Source organism: Vicia villosa, linkage group LG7, assembly GCF_029867415.1.
Source record: "Vicia villosa cultivar HV-30 ecotype Madison, WI linkage group LG7, Vvil1.0, whole genome shotgun sequence".
NCBI classification, from domain to species: domain Eukaryota; kingdom Viridiplantae; phylum Streptophyta; class Magnoliopsida; order Fabales; family Fabaceae; genus Vicia; species Vicia villosa.
In genome coordinates, this window is record NC_081186.1 from 90,392,992 (window position 1) to 90,413,953 (window position 20,962).

Genomic DNA, 20,962 nt, shown 5'->3' on the forward strand with positions numbered 1-20,962 from the left:
TTAAAATACTATAATTTTTAATTATAGTTATAATAAATATTATAGAGTTTTTATTTTAATTTTTTTATTTAAAAAAGTACGTTTAGGGCAGGTAATCTGAAACCTATCTAGGATCGGGCTCGGGTAGTAATTCTCGAGCCCATATTAGCCGGGTCTTTTTAGCCCAGCCGTAAAAAGTCCAGTGTCGGCCCGTTTAGGGTCGGCATTTTGATAGCTTTATGCATGATAATAGGGCGAGGTGGGACATGTTTGAGAATAACAAATGTGAGTTGGAAACTTTGAGCATTAAGTATTAATAAGTGAGAGAATCCACATACCTATCACCTTAAAGTTTTGGGTGAGTATGTGGTGTGTCTCTCACAAAAGTGTGTTGCTCATAAAAGAAATACGAATTCGTGAATGATGAAGTACTGGCATTGGAAGTGAACTAACTGGTAATATCTCCATCAATTTGATTCGGTTTGTTTTTTTTTCAAAAATAAAACCTAAACAAACTAACCGATTTAGTTTGATTTGGTTTGGTTGATCGATTTGCATCGTTTTTTTTTACATTATATTAATTAGTGTATTTTCTACTAAAATATTTTAGTGAATTTTTTTATATTATTTTTTTAAATAATATATTTCATATAATTTTTTTCATCTATTTCATACTCTACGTTTCAAACAAGTTACAAATTGTACTTAATTCGTACAAAGTATTGACAAATGAAACACAACAATAAAATAATAAAATATTATCATACACATAAATTGACATGCTTCACATCTCAACTACACATCAAAATTATTTTATAATAAGGTTATAAAAAAATTGTTGAGGAAAAAGAACCATAAAAGTTATAAAAAATAAGAACTTGAAAAATGAAGAATGATAAATATAGTCATCGATTCGGTTCATCGGTTTGTTAGATCTTAAAAACTAAAATCAATAACTTAACTAAACTGGCCCGATTTTCATCAGTTTGATTTGGTTTTTAAACTGAATCAAAAATACTGAATTTTTTTGTTTGATTAAATTTAAATTGTCCGTTTATTTGGTTTTTTCTGATTCATTTACACCCCATAGATATTATAGTATTTAAATATATATTTTAAAATTGGCGAACTCTTCATATATTTAAATTTAATTGGATATTAATAATTGAAACAATAATATTTAATAGTATAAGTTTTTTTTTGAAACTCAAACAAGATCAATGCTAACCCTATTATTTATTCTAAAACAAAGTTCTGCTTTGAGGATTGGCAAGACTTTACCAATCATTTGAGATAAACTGTCTATTTAATTGAAATAGCATAATTATTATTGACACTTCTATTAATATTATGTTGTACTAATATTTCAATTAAATAGACTTACGTCCACAAATGGACAATTGAACGCATTGCACTCACGCTTCGATCTTATTTGTACAAAAGCTAAAGTATTACTATTATAATTTATTTTACACATATCTCCATATACATTTCGTTTTAAAGTTGTGTAGGGAAGAACTCCACTTCTCATCATCCGCTTCTTATAGGTGAAACAGATGTTAATATTTTTCTCGTGAACTTTTGAATAAGAATCAATATGCTTAACCAATTAAAACTGCATCTCACCATATCAATGCTTAGCACAATTAAAACTGCATCTTATCTATGGTGAGAGTGTGCTAGGAAGATAAAACAACATTTAAAACAAAATTTAAAAATCAGGTAAATAGGATAGTTTTATATTATATATATTATTTATAAAATACCTTTAAAAAAATTGAAGATCTTGAGTTTAAAATTTTTTATCAAAAATATAATTTTTATTTGTTGCTGAAATAATCCATCTAAAATAACTCATCTAAACAAATATATTTGAAATTATTTATCTAAGAAAAGTATAAATAAATTTTAAATATGCTGTGAGAATATACAAATTAGAGATATTTTCTAATCCTCTTGTATTAATTATAAATTTTAAATTTTGACAAAATTAACCTAGTGAACTCATAATAGGACGTGATAGGATTTCTCTATGAAATCACGATAAATTTGTTAAATTCTAGAGTTAAATTCTCCATAATATTGAAGGCGAACGTGCAAAGAACAATAAAGTTTAGAGTAGATCATAATTAATTAAAAATTAACATTTTTCATACAAAATGATTAGGACCGAAATGATATATTGTGTGCATAAAAGAAGTGCTAAAATGAAAGTTTTAATATTAAAAAAAATTGATATAGAGAAAATATTTATAAAAAGAATTAATATTATTCTTTATCAAAAAATAATTATTAGGAATTTTAAAATATTATCATTTAAAAATATTATTTAAAATATTTGTTTCTATTTATAAAATATACCGTTTATCTTGAATTGAATAATAAGTTAATTTTTCACTCAGAGTGTTAATTAAAAACTATTTAAGATTTTAAGTAAAAGTTTGATTTGTCTTATTATTAGGCCATTTTGATATTAACACTTAAATCTTGTATTCCTAATCCTAAATGTCGTTTGTCTTAATATAAAACATAGCACTTAAATCATGCATTTCTATTTCTAAAATACTATGCATATTCAGCTCATCTTTATTTATATTTTTTAGTTGTAGTAGACAAACAAGTATAATAACAAAAAGAAAGGTATTGGGATATAATTTAAAATATTTATAAAAAAAAGTTTATATAAAAGAAATGTTAACAAATAAAACTCAATAAAAGAAAATATTTATATAAGACAAATTACACATATATTTTCTACTAATAAGAAAAGCCTCGTAATTTATATATTTTCTTACCCAACTTCATAGTTAGTACATGTTATCATATTTTATGTGAGTGTAACAAAATAATGATAAAATATGTATAATTTTCATATTATTTCTGATGGACATGTATATTTTATTTCTATGTAGTTATATATCACATAGGATTTATGAATTAATATGAACGGTAATACATGATTATTTTATGTCAAGAAACTAAAATATCATAATAAATTATTAGTTAAATATAAAAAAAAAGTTTAAATATGTTTGTAGTCTCTATAAAATTATCAAAAATGGTTTTTAATCTCTATAAAAAATACTGACTTTTATTCCTTATAAAATTACTTTTCGTGTGATATTTACATGAAACAAAAATATATTTAACCCAAAAAAAAAGCTTCAATTTCGTGTGAGTTTAACCACTTAACAAAAATAAAATATGAATGACTTTAGTTTAAAAATATTTTTAAAAAGTATTTATAATTACAATTGAAATGAGTGTTTAAAAAATAATGCAAGGAATATGCTTTAGATATTAAAAAAAGTTTAATTGAAATTTAAGCATAATGGATTGTCGTACTCACATGTTGTTAAAGATGAGCATGCGATAAAAGCAGTGAACGATGAATTTCAGACTTTTCAAGAGAACTTTACATAGAATATTTGTTGAGAATCAAGTATGTGAAAGAAGTCTCACATTGATTAGAAAAAGGAAGATTGAATACTTTATATGTGAGAGAGTCCATACACCTGTCACCTTAAGGTTTTGGATGAGTATGTTGTGTGTTTCTCACAAAGGTGTGTCCCAAATGTAAAATGTTCCCTTGTTGTGATCCCTCAAGTAGCTTTCAACAGTGGTATCTGTTGAGAATCAAGTGTGAGTGTGGATACTAGTCCCACATTGGAAATGTGTGTGGTGACTTGAGCATATATAAGTGGGAGAATCCACTCACCTATTACCTTAAGGTTTTAGGTAGAGAAGTGGTGTCTCTCCCACAAAGGTTTGTTGCTCAAAGGAATATCCCGGAAATTAACAATGCTCCCGAACTCGACCCTCCCCCGATGTTGCGCTAACAATGGTATCAGAGCCTTTGGTTCGAGAAAAAAGGGACTGGGTAAAACTTGTAGTTGAAAGTCAACGGATACATGTAGTTGAAGAGAATCAACGGATACATGTAGTTGAAGTCAACACATACAAGTGTATGTGGAAGAGAAGCTTCCACATGAGGGGGAGCATTGTGTAAGACTCACACTTGAGGGGGAGTGTTGAGAATCAAGTGTGAGTGTGGATGCTAGTCCCACATTGGAAATGTGTGTGCTGACTTGAGCATATATAAGTGGCAGAACCCACTCACTTATTACCTTAAGGTTTTGGGTAGAGAAGTGGTGTCACTCCCACAAAGGTGTGTTGCTCAAAGGAATGTCCCGGAAATTAACAATGCTCCCGAACTCGACCCTCCCCCGATGTTGCGCTAACAATGGTATCAGAGCCTTTGGTTCGAGAAAAAAGGGACTGGGTAAAACTTGTAGTTGAAAGTCAACGGATACATGTAGTTGAAGTCAACACATACAAGTGTATGTGGAAGAGAAGCTTCCACATGAGGGGGAGCATTGTGTAAGACTCACACTTGAGGGGGGGGTGTTGAGAATCAAGTGTGAGTGTGGATACTAGTCCCACATTGGAAATGTGTGTGCTGACTTGAGCATATATAAGTGGCAGAACCCACTCACCTAATACCTTAAGGTTTTAGGTACAGAAGTGTTGTCTCTCCCACAAAGGTGTGTTGCTCAAAGGAATGTCCCGGAAATTAACAATGCTCCCGAACTCGAACCTCCCCCGATGTTGCGCTAACAATGGTATCAGAGCCTTTGGTTCGAGAAAAAAGGGACTGGGTAAAACTTGTAGTTGAAAGTCAACGGATACATGTAGTTGAAGAGAATCAATGGATACATGTAGTTGAAGTCAACACATACAAGTGTATGTGGAAGAGAAGCTTCCACATGAGGGGGAGCATTGTGTAAGACTCACACTTGAGGGGGAGTGTTGAGAATCAAGTGTGAGTGTGGATACTAGTCCCACATTGGAAATGTGTGTGGTGACTTGAGCATATATAAGTGGCAAAACCCACTCACCTATTACCTTAAGGTTTTAGGTAGAGAAGTGGTGTCTCTCCCACAAAGGTGTGTTGCTCAGAGGAATGTCCCGGAAATTAACAATGCTCCCGAACTCAACCCTCCCCCGATTTTGCGCTAACAGTATCACGAGCCTTTGGTTTCGAGTGAAGAGATTGGCTTACTTGTATCGAAAGTACTAATGTTAACGGCGGTACAAGTGTATGTGGAAGAAAGAGTTTCCACTTGAGGGGGGAGCATTGTGTATAGACTCACACTTGAGGGAGAGTGTTGAGAATCAAGTGTGAGGAAGAAGTCTCGCCTCTAACAATATTGTCTCTTGTCCTCCCAATCTTAAACCCATAAACTGTAAATGGGTGTATTTTTTAAAATTGAATTTTGATGGCTCTCTCAACCATTATAAGGCTCGAGTGTTTGCATTAGGAAACAAACAGAATATGGATTGATTATGAGTAGACCATTAGACCTTTGCAATGATTACCAAAATGATAAATGTTCGCACTAAGATTTCTATAACAGCTTCTAATGGGTTGCCTCTTCATCAAATGGATATGAAGAATGCATTTCTTCATGGCGATATGACTTAAAATATTTATATGACTCATCCTCAAGGGTCATTCTCTTCCTCTATGGGTGTGTATAAACTTAAACGCTCCTTATATGGGTTGAAACAGACACCCAAAACTTAGCATGAGAAGTTATGTTCTACTTTATTTAGGTTCTCCTTTACTCATAGTCAATATGACTCATCTTTGTTCATTCACCGCTTGTTTAGTGGCATTGTTCTTGTCTTTCTTAATGTTTTTCTTAATGTTGATGATATGGTTACTATTGGTTCTATCTTGACATCCACCCAAGAGCTTAAACAACAATTGCAAACATCCTTTTATATGAAATAGCTAGGTAATTTGTATTTTTTTCCTTAAGGTTCATTCTACTCCAGAAGATATATCTATCCATCAACTTAAATATTCCACAGACCTGATTTATATGGCTGACCTCTAATCTACTAATTTGGTTAATACTCCTCTTAAAGTTAATGTCAAATTATGAGTAAACTATCGACCATTAAATTAATGGGATACAACTTTAAATTTCTTTTGTCAAAGATTCTAACATTACACTACAAGATAATTGTCTTTTCGTGACACTCATAGTTTGTCATTATAAGTCAAATATTCGTAGGTAGAAGTCTGCAAAACATTTAGTGATACTCCTCTTTGGCGTCAACGATAAGGGGTCGTGGTGGGACGCTACATTGAATGTCATTATAACTTCTAGCTACAAATAAAAATTTTACTTATGGTTATAATGACTATCACTATATTATATTCTAGTTTTATAAGTAATAAAATTTAGGGAAATGCTAACGAGTGCCCCAGGGACACTTGTTAAGAGTTTTAAAAGGTAAGCAATACTTGTATTTAATATTTTATAAAAGGAAATATCTGACTTTTTTAAGCAATGACAGAGTTTGTTTTATTGAAATTACTTGTATTAAAATCATTGAATATTGAAATAAATATTTTATTTAAGGAATATTTTCTTGATATGAAATGCTTAAAGAGTGCCCCTGGGGCACTCGTTAGCATGACCCTAAAATTTATATATACGATTTTTGTAAATGTCACTAAAACTTATATAAATATAAGTTTTTGATTTTTAAATTTTATTTTCTATATATACATTTTATTTCGAAAATACAATATAAGGGTATTTATTTAATGCATTAAAGATTATGTGTGTATTGGGTTTCACTAAGAGATTTAGATTTTATCAAACAGGAAAAATTCGATCGATTTTCTGCAATAAAAAGGATCATGATTCATGTCACAACCGTTACCATAGGAGAACAGTAGTTACAAGAGAAAAACAATTATACTCCATAAAGATTCTACAAGTATAATAATGATTAAGATCCTAAATGAATTTTAAAACACCTTTGAGTCTTTGAGTCTTTAACAGTAACACAAATTCCACTATGGTTTCTCATTATTTCTTATGGACCCGTGCTAACCATCTGATTTCATTTGTGATTATAATATTCCCTTGTTCTTCCAATTGTGCTACATAACACAATTTTTAAATGATCATGAAAAAATAAGATATTGATAATGGAAAAAGCTTTGGAAAACTTACTCGTTCGCGAAACTAATTAGGAAATGTTCGATTATGAATTTTTTCAATTTTATATGGTGATTGCCGACGATTTCGATTACGTCTCTTGATAAAGTCAATTTATTACACAAATACCAAACTAAACCAGGTGGAGTTCTTCTATTTTAAAACGTTAGATGATACATAGGCTCTGTTTGGTAAGATAAGTTTTCGAGTTTATAGTTTGTCTTATGTCTTATAAGCTTATATGATAATTTAGACCCGTTTGGTAACGGTCTTTTCATCACAAACTTATAGCTTATTTTACTAGCTTATAGCTTATTTTCCAGATACTATTTTAAATAGCATTTTAGCTTATGTCTTATAGCTTATTATTTTTTCTTCTTTTTTATCCTTATTATTTTAATTAATATCCATTTTTAACCCTTATAATTTATTTTAATTTAAAATAAAGTAATTATATATTAAATATCTTTTATGTCATTTTACATTTATAAGCTAATTGAAAAATTAATTTTACCAAACACTTCAATCAGTTTATAAGCTATCAGTCTCAGTCATTCGCTATAAGTTATAAATCATCAAACATCAGCCATCAGTCATAAGCTATAAGCTATCAGCTGGCTTATCAGTCAACCACTATTTTTACCAAAAGAACTCTTAGAATGGTCAAGTGAATGAATGATTAACTCTATTTAGAAACTATTGTTAACTTCAAGTCTTCAACAATAACAGTATCACCTTCTTGTGCTTTAATGGTGGCTCTGGAGTTTTTCCATTAATGATTATAACTAATTTCTTATAACCATCGGGGGACCTAAAATCATATTTCACCTCCTATTTATGGGTAGAGATCCTCTCCATTTCTTAAAAGAAATGGAAGACTCCATTACTATAGTGTTGAGTATATAAAATTAAATAAATGTGAAATAAATGTCACATGTCATGAAAATACGTGTTATTTATATACAAAGCTATAATAATGGAAAAAATGGAGAGAGAGAGAGAGAGAGAGAGATGGAGAGGATCCTGATCCCCTATTTATAGCACAAAGTTGTTTGAAATCCAACTCTAAACCATTTGATAAAACAAACTAAAATATATGACCATATAAATTACTAATTAGAAAATTATAACATTAAAACATAAATAATAATTTTGAGTGTTATGTAATTTAATCATAAACTACTTTTCCTTATGATGGAAAGCTTCACAAGTTCAATTGTTACTTAAGGAATAACCATAAAGTTTAATAAGTAATCATGATTCTATTCTTTTTAGTCACATAAGGTTGAATCTGATCATAAATCACTTTAACACTATTGTCTTTTATTACATGAGTCCTATCCATGACAACCCTATTAAAGCAAAAACCAGGAAACAATACTTCCATAAACGAAGTTGCAGCGAACTTCCAGCGAACCAAGACAAAAGCAAAATCACCCAATTTCACTAGCAGAGAGTAGTAACGCGGGAAAGTTTGCTTAGCGAACTTTGGCGATTTTTGAAAGATATTTAAACGACTTAAGGATGAAGAAAGGAAGCTCGCTTAGAGAGCTCAACTTCGCTTAGCGAAATTTGGTGGCTTCTTGAAGGCGGTTTAAATGGAAAACTTAATAGAGAAGAAACAAATATTTCGCTTAGCGAACTCAGGCGGCCAGAACTGCTATAAAAGGGACAGAACACAACTCAATTAAGTGACACTTCTTATTATTAGGATTCCAGTCTAAATCTTGGAATACATTATGTTCTTGTAATAGAAGTAGAAAGAGCTGGATACACATCAAGAGTCGGAAAATCGTCAGTGATGTCATTTCAACTCAATTCTTCAATTGTTCATCAAGCTATCTTGAGTAGCTAAAATCCCTCTCTTGTTGTGATTGGTCGTAGTTCACCGAACAATATGTATTTATTTTGATCATGGCGTTATATGCAATTTATGTTTGAATCATTATTGATGTTATCTTCGTTTTATCGTTTATTTCATGGATTGAATTGATATTGACAAATATGATTCTAATCCCAATCTAAGTATTGAACCTTAATGCTACCGTATTGCTTAATATGTTGAGAAATCGTAGATATAAACTTTGTTTGTGAGCAATACGTGATGATAGTGAAGCATGCTTAAATTGTATATAACTGATCTAAGATTTACATATTGAATCGGTGGATGAAAACCAAGTCCCGACAAGTCTATTCCTTTGAAACTTATCTTTAGTTATTGTATGCTTTTTACTTTTCGTAACTTGAAATCAAATATCTTGAAACTTTTGCTTAGAAATATAGAAATTGTTGAAAGATTTTGATATCCCTCAATCCCTATGAATATGATAAACACAATATTTATATTTGATTTTACTCAACATCAATCAGCCTTATTTTAAAATTTTTTATGACTTTTATGAATATTTAAAAACTATAGATAAGTTGCTATTGAAAAGTAAATATTAATATGATCCATTTAAAAAACTAAAAGATGAGTTCTTTGAATGTGAATGCTCTTAATAGAATATCAAGTTAAAATCACTTTGTATTTTTTAAGTCAAGAATTTTTTTTAAATTATTATATAATTTAACATTGGTATTAATTTAAAAACTATTTATTATTTTTTTCTTTATTTTTTATCTAAAAAAATCTATTGAATCCTTTTAAATTTTAAAAATCCATGAAGTGCTTTGAATTCTTATAAATTTGTTTTACAAATTCTTTGAAATTCAAACTTAGTAAACAATTTAGTTACTATAATTTAATGAAAACATTGCAATAAGCATTCTTTAAGCAAGTGAAAGTTTTTTTTCCATAGGGATATTTTTGGGTTTGCAACCTTGCCCAAGTGAAACATAATCTGATGACAGGGTTACTTCATTACATTACAATGCAGCTATAGAAATAAGGATCTCTTTTATTTTGCTTTTGAAAGGGGAAAATTTTACTAACAAACACCAAACATACAAAAACAAGATGTGTGATAAGTCAACAGACATTATAAAACATAATGTTCTTTTTCTTGTGTTGCATATATCACACAATATCAACATGTTCTTTTGCATAGATGCAGTCCAATTGAGAACTTTATAACAAGAATTATGAAAGCATACTAAACTTGTTAAAAAATTCTAGAGTTAAACTACACATAATACCATAGTATAAAGTTTCTATTCTAGTGAGTGTTGTTTTCCAAAACCTGTCTAAGCTTCATCGCCGAGCAGAAATATTTTCGCAACTAAGAAGAGCAAGAACAAAGAAGTTCAAAGTAGATCACGGCCGATCTAAAATGAACTTTTCCGACGCAAAATCGTCAAACAAAACAATTGGCCACAATTCTAAATTGTTTAATCTGATTCCTATCCTATCATCTTGGTGAACAACTAAGCAAGCTCCGCATCTATAACCAAAAGCTAGAAGAGCTAGAAACTATAATAGCAACCAAGGAATTAAGAGCTAGAAAAAGAAAGCAATTGTTTAACCTATTGAGAATAAGGTGTTCCGTAATAATGTTGCAAACCATAGCCACCAGAAGCAGACGGATTTGGATGATAACCACCTTGATCGAGACTGCCACTGGAAATTATTGGGGCGTAATAACCCGGAATAACTCGGGGCTCGGGCGGGTTGGGACCAGAACCACCTTGATCGAGGTCGCTGTTGGAATCCATTGAGGCATAATAACCCGGAATGACTAGTGGTTGTTGTGATGCATTCGGATGAGAAATAGATTGATTCAGGTTTCCATTGGGAGCCATTGAGACACCATCAAGACCATAAGGGGACGCGGTTGAAGGAACTGTATAGGAGGAGACAGTTGGTGTCGGTGCGTTCATGCCAAACGGCACTGGTGGCATGCTCGTGTATGGATTTGGATGTTCCGGCAACAAACTTGTGGGCTGGAAATGAGGTGGTTGGTATTGGTGTATGGTTGATGTGGTGCTGCCGATATTATTAAGGACGGATGCAGGACCGAATGGAGCAGCGGTTAGAGGACGCTTGATTCCACTTAGTTGTTGTTGTTGAAGAAGAGGAGGATTTGCAGCAAAACCTGGAGCAGCAGTTTTTCCACCAACCTTGCGCTGTTTATTCAATTCATCTATACGTTGTTCAATGCTTGCACGCGGAAACTCAGAATCAAGATTATAAGTCTCAATAACCTTAATCACTGATTTCAGTGCATGGATTTCTCTAGATTTGATCTCATTCTGCAAACAAAACAAGAAAAGGAGAAGAAACTAAATAAATATAACATAGGATGTTGCATCATCTACCAGGAAATCAATCAAGGGGTGCATACATACAATTGACTTTCCCTCGGAGGCAAGCCATTTACCGAGTTTTTGTGCATCATCCACGTAAGCTTTCAAAATGGGAACTGGTGGCATCTTATCGGTAAGTTTGAAGTGAAAAATATACTTGACAGCCAAAATATGTTTGCTTCTTTCAATAAGTTTCTGAATAACACCTGAGAGACACAGAAAAATTAGTCTCGCAAACAAAATAAATAACCAAAAAGGGTGACACCAGAAATCAACGAACAATAGCATTTTGTTCAAATTTGGCTACGCTGCTGTGCTATATTGCTGCTATGGCGGCTGTTTGACAACAGTATGGAGTATATTGTGTATCACAGAATAATTTTAGTTAATTAAAATACCGCTACAAGATGGCCGTTATTTGACAACACCATCTCAACAGCAACAACAAACATCCTACTCCAAGAACAAAGCAACACAAACAATATCATCATAGAAACTAACTACACCGGCTCCTAATCTTAACAGCTCAAAAAATGAAACCTTAAATCAAATCAAACTCAAGTTTTTCACAGCAACTATTTACATGTTACAAACACAATTGCAACTATGTTTTTAATCTCAGATAGCATTGCATAGCATCACCACCCAGTGTTGTCTATGGCCGAGAGCCAAAATCCCGCCATACCAGACACTTTGTGGCGCCATTATAACAGATTATGGCGGAAAAATCCACAAAATCAGCCGATATTTACCATTGCAGCGAGCCCAAAAACTGCTAAGTACATCTGTCATAGCACCGCAATTGCGGATATTTGATAACAATGCAACACCCTAAAATGCTATAGCGGATAGCAGGATAGCCGCTATTGCAAAGACTAAAAACCAGTGTCACAGCTCAAAAGATGAAACCTTAAATCAAATTCAATTAAGGATTGTGTCACAGTAACTACTAACATGCTACAAACACAATTGCAGTATTCTATCTCCTAATCCTAACCCATCAAAAGATGAAACCTTAAATCAAATCAAATTCAATTAAGAGTTTGGTTACAGTAACTATTAACATGCTACAAACACAATTTCAGTATTCCATCTAAAATCAAATGAAATTCAGTTTAAGGATTGTCACCTTGAACTTTATCTGACAAAGCAAGAATCTGATACAGGTCAGGAAGGTCATCAGTAGCAGAAGCAGAAGCGGCATATGCAGCAAGCTCACCCAGACTCAATTCAGATAGAAAACCATAAACAGCAACAAATTGCAAAAAAGCCATAGCCCAACTGGGATTAGGATTATCATTCATCACGTTTACCTTCCACTCATTAAACAGCCTCTTAGCTTTGTTCCTAACATCAAAACTAACATATGGACTAAAAACCCTCAACTGTTGAAACAAAAAACTGAAACTTTTTTTATTAACCCAACGTTCTTTTCCATCAACCACTGCATTTGCAACAAAAACACCCTCAATTGCATCAAGCACCATGTCAGCAGGATTAGTCGCAGATTTGAACGCAATCTGAATTTCATTTTTCATTATCCCCTTATCCTTAAAATTATCCCCTATGTAAATCCTCAACCCTTTTCCATCATTGTTCTTACAAAAAGCAGTCAATGCTTCCAAGTGAGTTTTAGGGTTAGAAGACGAAGATGGGTCATTAGCGATTGATGTAAAGTTTTGATTTTTAGCATTTGGGTTAGGTAATTGAGAAGGGGAAGATGAAGGGTCATTGTGGTTTTGATGTAACTGTGATTCTAGGGTTTGGAGATGGAGGAAGCGTTGAGAGAGAGTGTTGTGGAGGGTGGTGAAGTGGGAATCGAGGTCTGGCCATGAGAGGGGGAAGGAAGAGAGGAGAGAGGAATGGGATTGAAGATCATCGTATGCTTTTTTGAGATTTTGTTTTTTGGTGTCGACGAGTTTGAGAGCTGCTGAGATTGTTTTTGAAGATGTCATGGTTTGGATTTGAGTTTGGAGATGGAATTGGATGAATGGTGGAAGTGATTAGTGAGAGATGGGTTGATTCAGTGGCATTGTTATGGAAATGTTGGGGTGATTAGGGTGTGTTAGTTGAGGTTGAAGAAGATGAGTGAGGAAAGAACCAATAACAAACATTGAAAGTACAAAAGAAAATAGGTTTTTTTTTTTTTTTTAAATAGGTTGGGCTAGCATTATACTCCTACAATTTTTAAAACAGAAATGATATGCATACACTATATTGTGACACCACACCGTATTCCTATACATAAAATATACTATTTTTTATTTTTTAATAATTTATTTTGTTTTGATTTGAGTGCAAGGTGGTTTTTCTTTGTTAATGTATACGATGTAGCATTACGGTGTAAGAAAAGAAGTGTACACATAGCACAGCTCTTTTTAAAAATATCAATTTTACCTTTTCTATATTTCTAACAATTTTATCATTTTACTTTTTAATATCTATATAAAAAATAGAAAATTGTACCCCTACGCATACGAACCGAAACACTTTTTGAAAGTGTTCTGATAAATAAATTATCATATCGGAACACTTTTTGAAAGTGTTCCAATTAGGGATGGTAACAGGTCAGATCGGATGCAGGTTTCGCACTACCTAAATTCACACCCGAACCCGAACTCAAACCCAAAAGATGTTCGGATGGAAAAGTAACACCCACGTCCACACCCGTTGGTTTGGGTTTTTTCACCCAAATCCGAACTCACAGCAAAATCTAAAAAATACATTTTTCTACAATTTTCTAACAACTTTTCAATATATATATATATATATATATATATATAAGCGGGTGTAATTTTGGATTTTGAGTGCGGGTTTCACACTATCCATACCCGCACCCGAACCCGAACTCAAACCCAGTCAACTCGGGTTTTCACCCGTTGACTCGGGTGGGCCCCGCAAATTTGGGTCTGCTTGCCATCTTTAGTTGCGGTATGAAAAAAATAATTAATTTGTTAGAATTTTCACTTTTCTTGCAAAATCATTTTTCATTCCAGAACTCTTTGGCAAAGTCTTCCGGTATGTAAAATAAAAGTTAAAACTGACTATCGGAACTCTTTTGCAAAGTTTTCCGGTAAACAAAATAAAAAATTAACTACCGGCGGAACTCTTTTGCAAAGTCTTCTGGTATACAAAATAAAAGTTAAAATGACTACCGAAACTCTTTTGCAAAGTCTTTCGGAACACAAAATAAAACTTGAAAAATGTGAGAAAAAATGGCTACCGGAACTCTTATGCAAAGTCTTCAAATAAGCAAAATAAAAGTTAAAATAATAAAATAATAAATTAGTTAAAAATCAAAAGGGCAAATTTGACATTTTTTATAAAATGTAAGGGGTATAAGGATAAATGTTGGCGTACAAAGTAAAATTTTCGTTACAATACTTTGGGCTGGATGGTCTACTACAATCATGACCCAAAGTATTTTGAAACTTGTGTTATACGCACCCTATTTGAAATTTTCGGTACTTTATAAAAATTTTCAAAGATTTCAAAATTTACTAATCTATGCTGAAAATCATGTGGATATTTGAAATTTTTAGTAGTATATTTTGTCTAACTTTTTTTGACGATCAGCATTTTTTCGACAGTTTTGTAGGACTATGATTTCACCGATAATTTTGTGTGGTCTAGAATGAATTCAATATTCTATAAATAGGGACATATGTTATAGAGAATGACATCTCGAAAAAAGTCTCTTTCTCAATTTCTGGTTAAGGCAAAAGTGTACTTCAACGGAAATAATCCTCCTGTAGAGTTTAAGTTTTTGGATGATGTCTCATCTATCGCCAGTGTGACAGATAAGTTGAATCAATTGTTGCCAGATACCGAAAACAGAAGAGTGAGAAAGATCGAGTTTCGTGAAGATTAGGTTGATAGTAATGGAAGGGTGAAATACAACCTGATTGAGTTGAACTACAGGAAATTTCATAATTTTCGGTAAGATCTACCGAAATTTTTTGGAATTTCCTAAATAATTTCACAATTTTTTTCAAACCTGGTTTTTGCTACTTCACAATTTTTTTTCCAAATAATTTTCGGTATGAAGGTGAAATTTCTGGTAATCTACTTACTATTTTTAAAGAATTTTCGGTGTGAAGTTGAAATTTCCGGTATCGCCCAAGATTTTTTAAATTTTTTGTTGGAAGACGTGAATTTGTGAAATGGTGGAAAATTTGAGTAGGATTAAAATGGACTTTTCATTGGATTATGGGGTGTCAAATATAATTGAGCGGTGGTACGTAGAATCCTCCAATATTTTGGGTTGACTACTCTATTATAATCATGACCCATAGTATTTTGAAACTTGTGTTATATTAATGAAATTTTTTTAATGCACCCTATAAGGTGGAAAAACACTATGAAAATTCGAAAATGATCTTCAGATTTTGAAAATGCATCTCTGGACGTGCTACGAGTCATTTTAAGACACTTCGAAAATGTATTTTTGAAATAAATTTTGTCATAAAATTGTAGCGTTCAAAAACAAGTGAATTGTGTGTTTGAGGTGCGTCCGAAAATACATTTTTAAAATTTGTGATATTATTATATTTTTACGAGGTGTCCTAGTGATTCATAGAGTGCATTAAAAAATTCTTTTATATATATATATATATATATATATATATATATATATATATATATATATATATATATATATATATATATATATATATATATATATATATATATATATATATATATATATATATATATATATATATATATATATATATATATATATATATATATATATATATATATATATATATATATATATATATTAGGGATACTCAACGCCACAAGTGTTTACTCACGTATTCTATGCAAATTTCAAAAATAACTCTCAATTTCAGATTTTTAAATTCAGGCGTACTTAAAAAAAATAAATAATTTCTGAACGTTGTTAAATAAAACTCTAGAGATTGGAATTTAGATGCGTTTAAAAGATATAATCCAAAATAGAATCAAAACTACACAATTTTCAATGTAATTTAGATTTTAAAATTCGGATTTAGTCTGGATATTGGAATTCAGATGCTTTAAGTAACTCGTGCATTTTTCTTTTTCTTCACATTTTCATTCAGTAAAAGAGCAATAACAGAGAATAAAAAAAGAGAGTGCTCTTAAGCGATTAAAAAGCAATTTCATCTCATTTTTAAGTCATCACATAACTTTTATCCATTACTTTGAAACCTTCCTGGCTTCCTCCACGACATTGTACTTATTTGAATCTCTTCTCCATTGCATTGGTAAATTATTCATTCTCTTTTATTTTTTTGACTTCCCATTCAATCATTACTAAAATAGATTTTATATAAAGTGAAGACCCATTTTGATCCCTCACAAATATTACACGAGTCAAATTAGTCCCTCACAAAAAAAAATGACTCAACTTAATCACTTACAAAATTTAACCGGATCATATTAGTCCTTTTGCTAATATTTTTTTTCAAATCGGTTTTTTCCTACTTCTAAATCAGTTCTTTTCATACTTTTAAGTCATGACTGGACTGACACGTTGAATTTTTATATTTTTTATTTTTTAAATACTAAATTAATTTTTAATTTTAATTTCATTTTTAAGCAGTTATCAATGAATAATATCAAAAAAGTCAAAATTATTTCTTATAAAGTAATTTTTAAATAAGTAATTTTCATGATTTCTACTAATATTAACAAATTTTATACATAAATTTTTATCTATGAGGTCTCAAATCCAAGTCCCTTCAAGTTAAATGATCTTCATTTTACAACTAGACAAATCAACTTCTATCGTTAGTAAAGTGATTATCATTTACAACTAAAAAAATCAGTTTCTATTGTTAGTAAAGTGACTATTATTTACAACAAGACAAATCAATTTCTATTGTTAGTAAAGTGACTATCATTTACAATTAGACAAATCAATTTCTACGGTTAGCAAAGTGACTATCAATAACAACCAGACAAATCAATTTCTATTGTTAGTAAAGTGACTATCATTTACAAATAGACAAATCAATTTCCATTTAATCTGAAGAGACTTAGGTTCGAGACCATATTGATACAAATTTTATATTTTATATTTAAAATTTAAAATTGTTTAAGATTAACCACATGGGTCTGAGTTCAACTCCATATAAGAAATAATTTTGGCCTTTTATATTATTAATTTATAATTGTTTAAAAATGAAATTAAAAATAAAAATTAAAAAAAATGAAAATAAAATAAAATTTAACGTGGCAATTCAGTCACGATTTAAAACTAGGAAAAAACCGGTTTGAAAAAATATTAACATAAGGACTTATATGATCCGGTTAAATTTTATAAGGAATTAAATTGGGTCTATTTTATTGTGAAGGACTAATTTGACTCGTGTAATATATATATATATATATATATATATATATATATATATATATATATATATATATATATATATATATATATATATATATATATATATATATATGAGACGTATCAAATGAGAATTTTGGTGATTATGAGAACTGAGAACTTTTAATAATAACCGTACGATTTAAAATCAATGTCTCAGATTTCACTCAATTTTTATAAGATGATAATTAATAGACAGATTCTGATTTAAATACATATCACATAAATGCATATTTGAGCATTGATTTTAAATCATACGGTTGTTATTAAAAATTCTCAGTTCTCATAATAACCAAAGTTTTTATTTGATATGTCCCATATATATATATATATATATATATATATATATATATATATATATATATAAGTGAAAACACTTAGTTATTATGAGAAATGAGAACAATGAATCACGACCATTAAATTTTGATTTTGTTGATTTTAATGGACTAGATTGATTTCTCTTTCTATGATCCTTAGTATTTATTTTAAATCAACATAGAAAGAGAAACCAATCAAGTCCATTAAAATCAACAAAATCAAAATTTAGTGGTCGTGATTCATTGTTTTCATAATAACCAAGTGTTCTCACTTTAGTCGTCCCCATATATATATATATTTTTGTGTAAGCAAGAAATATATTAATGGGAGAACTAAGGGTTCTCCAACCTTGATACACAAGAACGGCACGGAGCCGACAAAAAAGTGATATTACAAACCAAAACCAATCACGATAAAAAAAGACAACGGGTCTTTACAAAAATCGTAGAAATTACACTTGGAATATGTAATATCACCAAAAGATGACCACCTCCACATCAAAAACTTGATTTTCCACACTATGTCATTTATATTCCACCCATCGTTTTTAAAGCAAAAGCCATTCCTTGTCAACCAAATAATCCAACAAGTGGCCAACCAAAACACCCCCAATTTACCTTCTTTAACTCTTTTCGACCGGCTCATTGCATACCACTCCATAAAAAGCGGAATGCAATCCTCCTCCTTCCAACCCGAAAAGTCCACCCACTCACCAATATCTTTCCAAACAAGTTTAATTACATAACATTTGAAGAAAATATGGTCTCTATCCTCCAAATGTGACCCACAAAAGACACAATTTAAATTAGAAGTAGAAAAAGCGATACCTCTAACTTTCAAAAGGTCTTTGGTTGGTAGCCTATTCACAAAAAGCCTCCATGCAAACGCTTTAATTTTAAATGGAATCTCCATCTTCCAAATCTTTTCCAACACCTCATCATTTTTATTTAAGGGACCAAAAGGAATTCGCCGAAAAGCGTACCGACCATAGCAAGATGATACCGTAAAAAGATTATCCTTTTCAATATTCCACCTCACGGAATCATTTTCCGAATTACACCCCACAAAAGAAGCCAAAAAATTCCTTAGCGACTCCAACTTGGATAATAAACCCGCCTCACCCGCTTCTACCAACGGAATGCCTAAATCCCCCCAAATCCAAATCTCATCTCTCCACCCTCCCATCACCGCTACGGAAACATTTTTCAACAAAGAAATATCATAAAGCTCCGGAAACGCCTCCGACAAACATACCTCATTCAACCAACAAACTTCCCAAAACGGAGTGCTAAAGCCATTACCAACTATAAAACAACAATTTTCAAGAAAAGGGTCTTTATGGAAAGAGGATGAATTACCAACCTTTACCATGTCACGCCACCAAGAGGAAGAAGATGAAATTTTAGGATGAATCCCACCTCCAAAAAGATGCATATTAATATCTCCATAACGCGCCTTCAAAACCTCAATCCACAAAAACCTTCCCCCATTAGCTATTCTCCATCTCCACTTATTTAAAAGGGCTAAATTAAAATTGTTTAAATCCTTGATATTTAAACCACCGTTTAAATAAGGCAATGTTACACCCTTCCAACTCACCCAATGAATTCTTCGTTTCTCGGTCGCCCCACCCCATAAGAAATGACTTTGCAACTTCGAAAATTCACTAACCACTTTAACCGGCATCTTGTAGAAAGACATGGTAAAGATAGCTAGAGAACTCAAAATAGACTTCAAAAGAGTTATTCTACCGCTTAGATTCAAAAAACGGTTTTTCCAACCCATCAAACGAGTTTTCATCTTTTCTAAAAGCGGAAACCAAGAGCTTACTTTCCTCGGATTGAAACCGATAGGGATCGATGCCAAGAAAATAGAAATTACTATTTTCAATCTTGCAAGAAAGGTACAAAGAAACCGCTTCTAAAAAGTTCGAAGAAACATTGATCCCAATCAATTTGCTTTTGTGAAAATTAATTCCGAGACCCGAAACCAACTCAAAAGCTCTCAAAACAATCTTTAACGCCTTCACATGTTTCCAAGAACCCTCACCCACTAACAAAGTGTCATCCGCAAATTGAAGAATATCCACACTACACGTCCGATTAAACAAGAAGTTCTCATACTCTCCGACCTCGATGGATTTCCTAACCAACCTCGTAAGAGCCTCCGTCACAATGACAAAAAGAAAGGGCGAAAGTCGATCACCTTGTCTTAACCCCCTCTTCACCAAAAATTCCCTAGTAGGACTTCCGTTAACCAACACCGACATATCACTCTTAAAAATCAATAAATCCATCCATTTCCTCCATTTTCCACCAAAGCCCAATTTTGATAGTAAAAGTCTCAAAAAGTTCCAAGAAACCTTGTCATAAGCTTTCTCAAAATCAACTTTAAAAAGGAGACAAGATTTACCTCCTTTTTTGGCAAAATCCACCACTTCGTTAGCCACCAAAACTCCGTCGAGCAATTGCCTACCCGGAACGAAAGCGCTTTGACACGGCGAAATGATGGAATGCAACACCGACTTCAATCGCCCCGCCAACATTTTAGCCATGAATTTATACATACAACCCACCAAACATATCGGCCGGTAATCATCCAAAGAGAGGGGATTAGCGGACTTCGGAATCAACGCTAAAAAAGAAGAAGTTACCGCCTTTGATAATTCTTTTCCTTCGTAGAAGTGAGCAAAGAAATTCAAGAAATCTTCTTTTATAAAAGACCAACATCTTTTAATAAAAAGAAAAGAAAATCCATCCGGTCCCGGGCTTTTGGAACCTCCACAACTCTTTAACACTTCTAAAATCTCATCTTCTTGAAACGGTCTTTCAATCCACAATTTATCAACCTCACTAATGCGATCAAAAACTATACCATCTAAAGTCAACTCCATCTCTTCCTCCACATCAATTTTTTTTGAGAAATGATTAGCAACGTAATCTTTAATATCCTTTACCTTTTCCAACCTCCCTTCCAATGTATTAATGGGCCCTAAGTGATTATGTCTTCTTTTCTCCTT

At 31.8% G+C, this 20,962-nt stretch overlaps 1 protein-coding gene across 1 annotated transcript; it reads right to left on the reverse strand.

Moving 5' to 3' along the window:
• Window positions 1–10,083: 10,083 nt before the first annotated feature.
• Window positions 10,084–13,394, reverse strand: LOC131615755 (FRIGIDA-like protein 1). The gene is made up of 3 exons (XM_058886911.1): window positions 12,376–13,394; window positions 11,289–11,452; window positions 10,084–11,192 (listed from the first exon to the last, which is right to left on the reverse strand). Exons 1-3 carry the CDS (start codon window positions 13,199–13,201, stop codon window positions 10,467–10,469), a joined length of 1,716 nt encoding a protein of 571 aa, XP_058742894.1. The 5' UTR covers window positions 13,202–13,394; the 3' UTR covers window positions 10,084–10,466.
• Window positions 13,395–20,962: the final 7,568 nt, after the last annotated feature.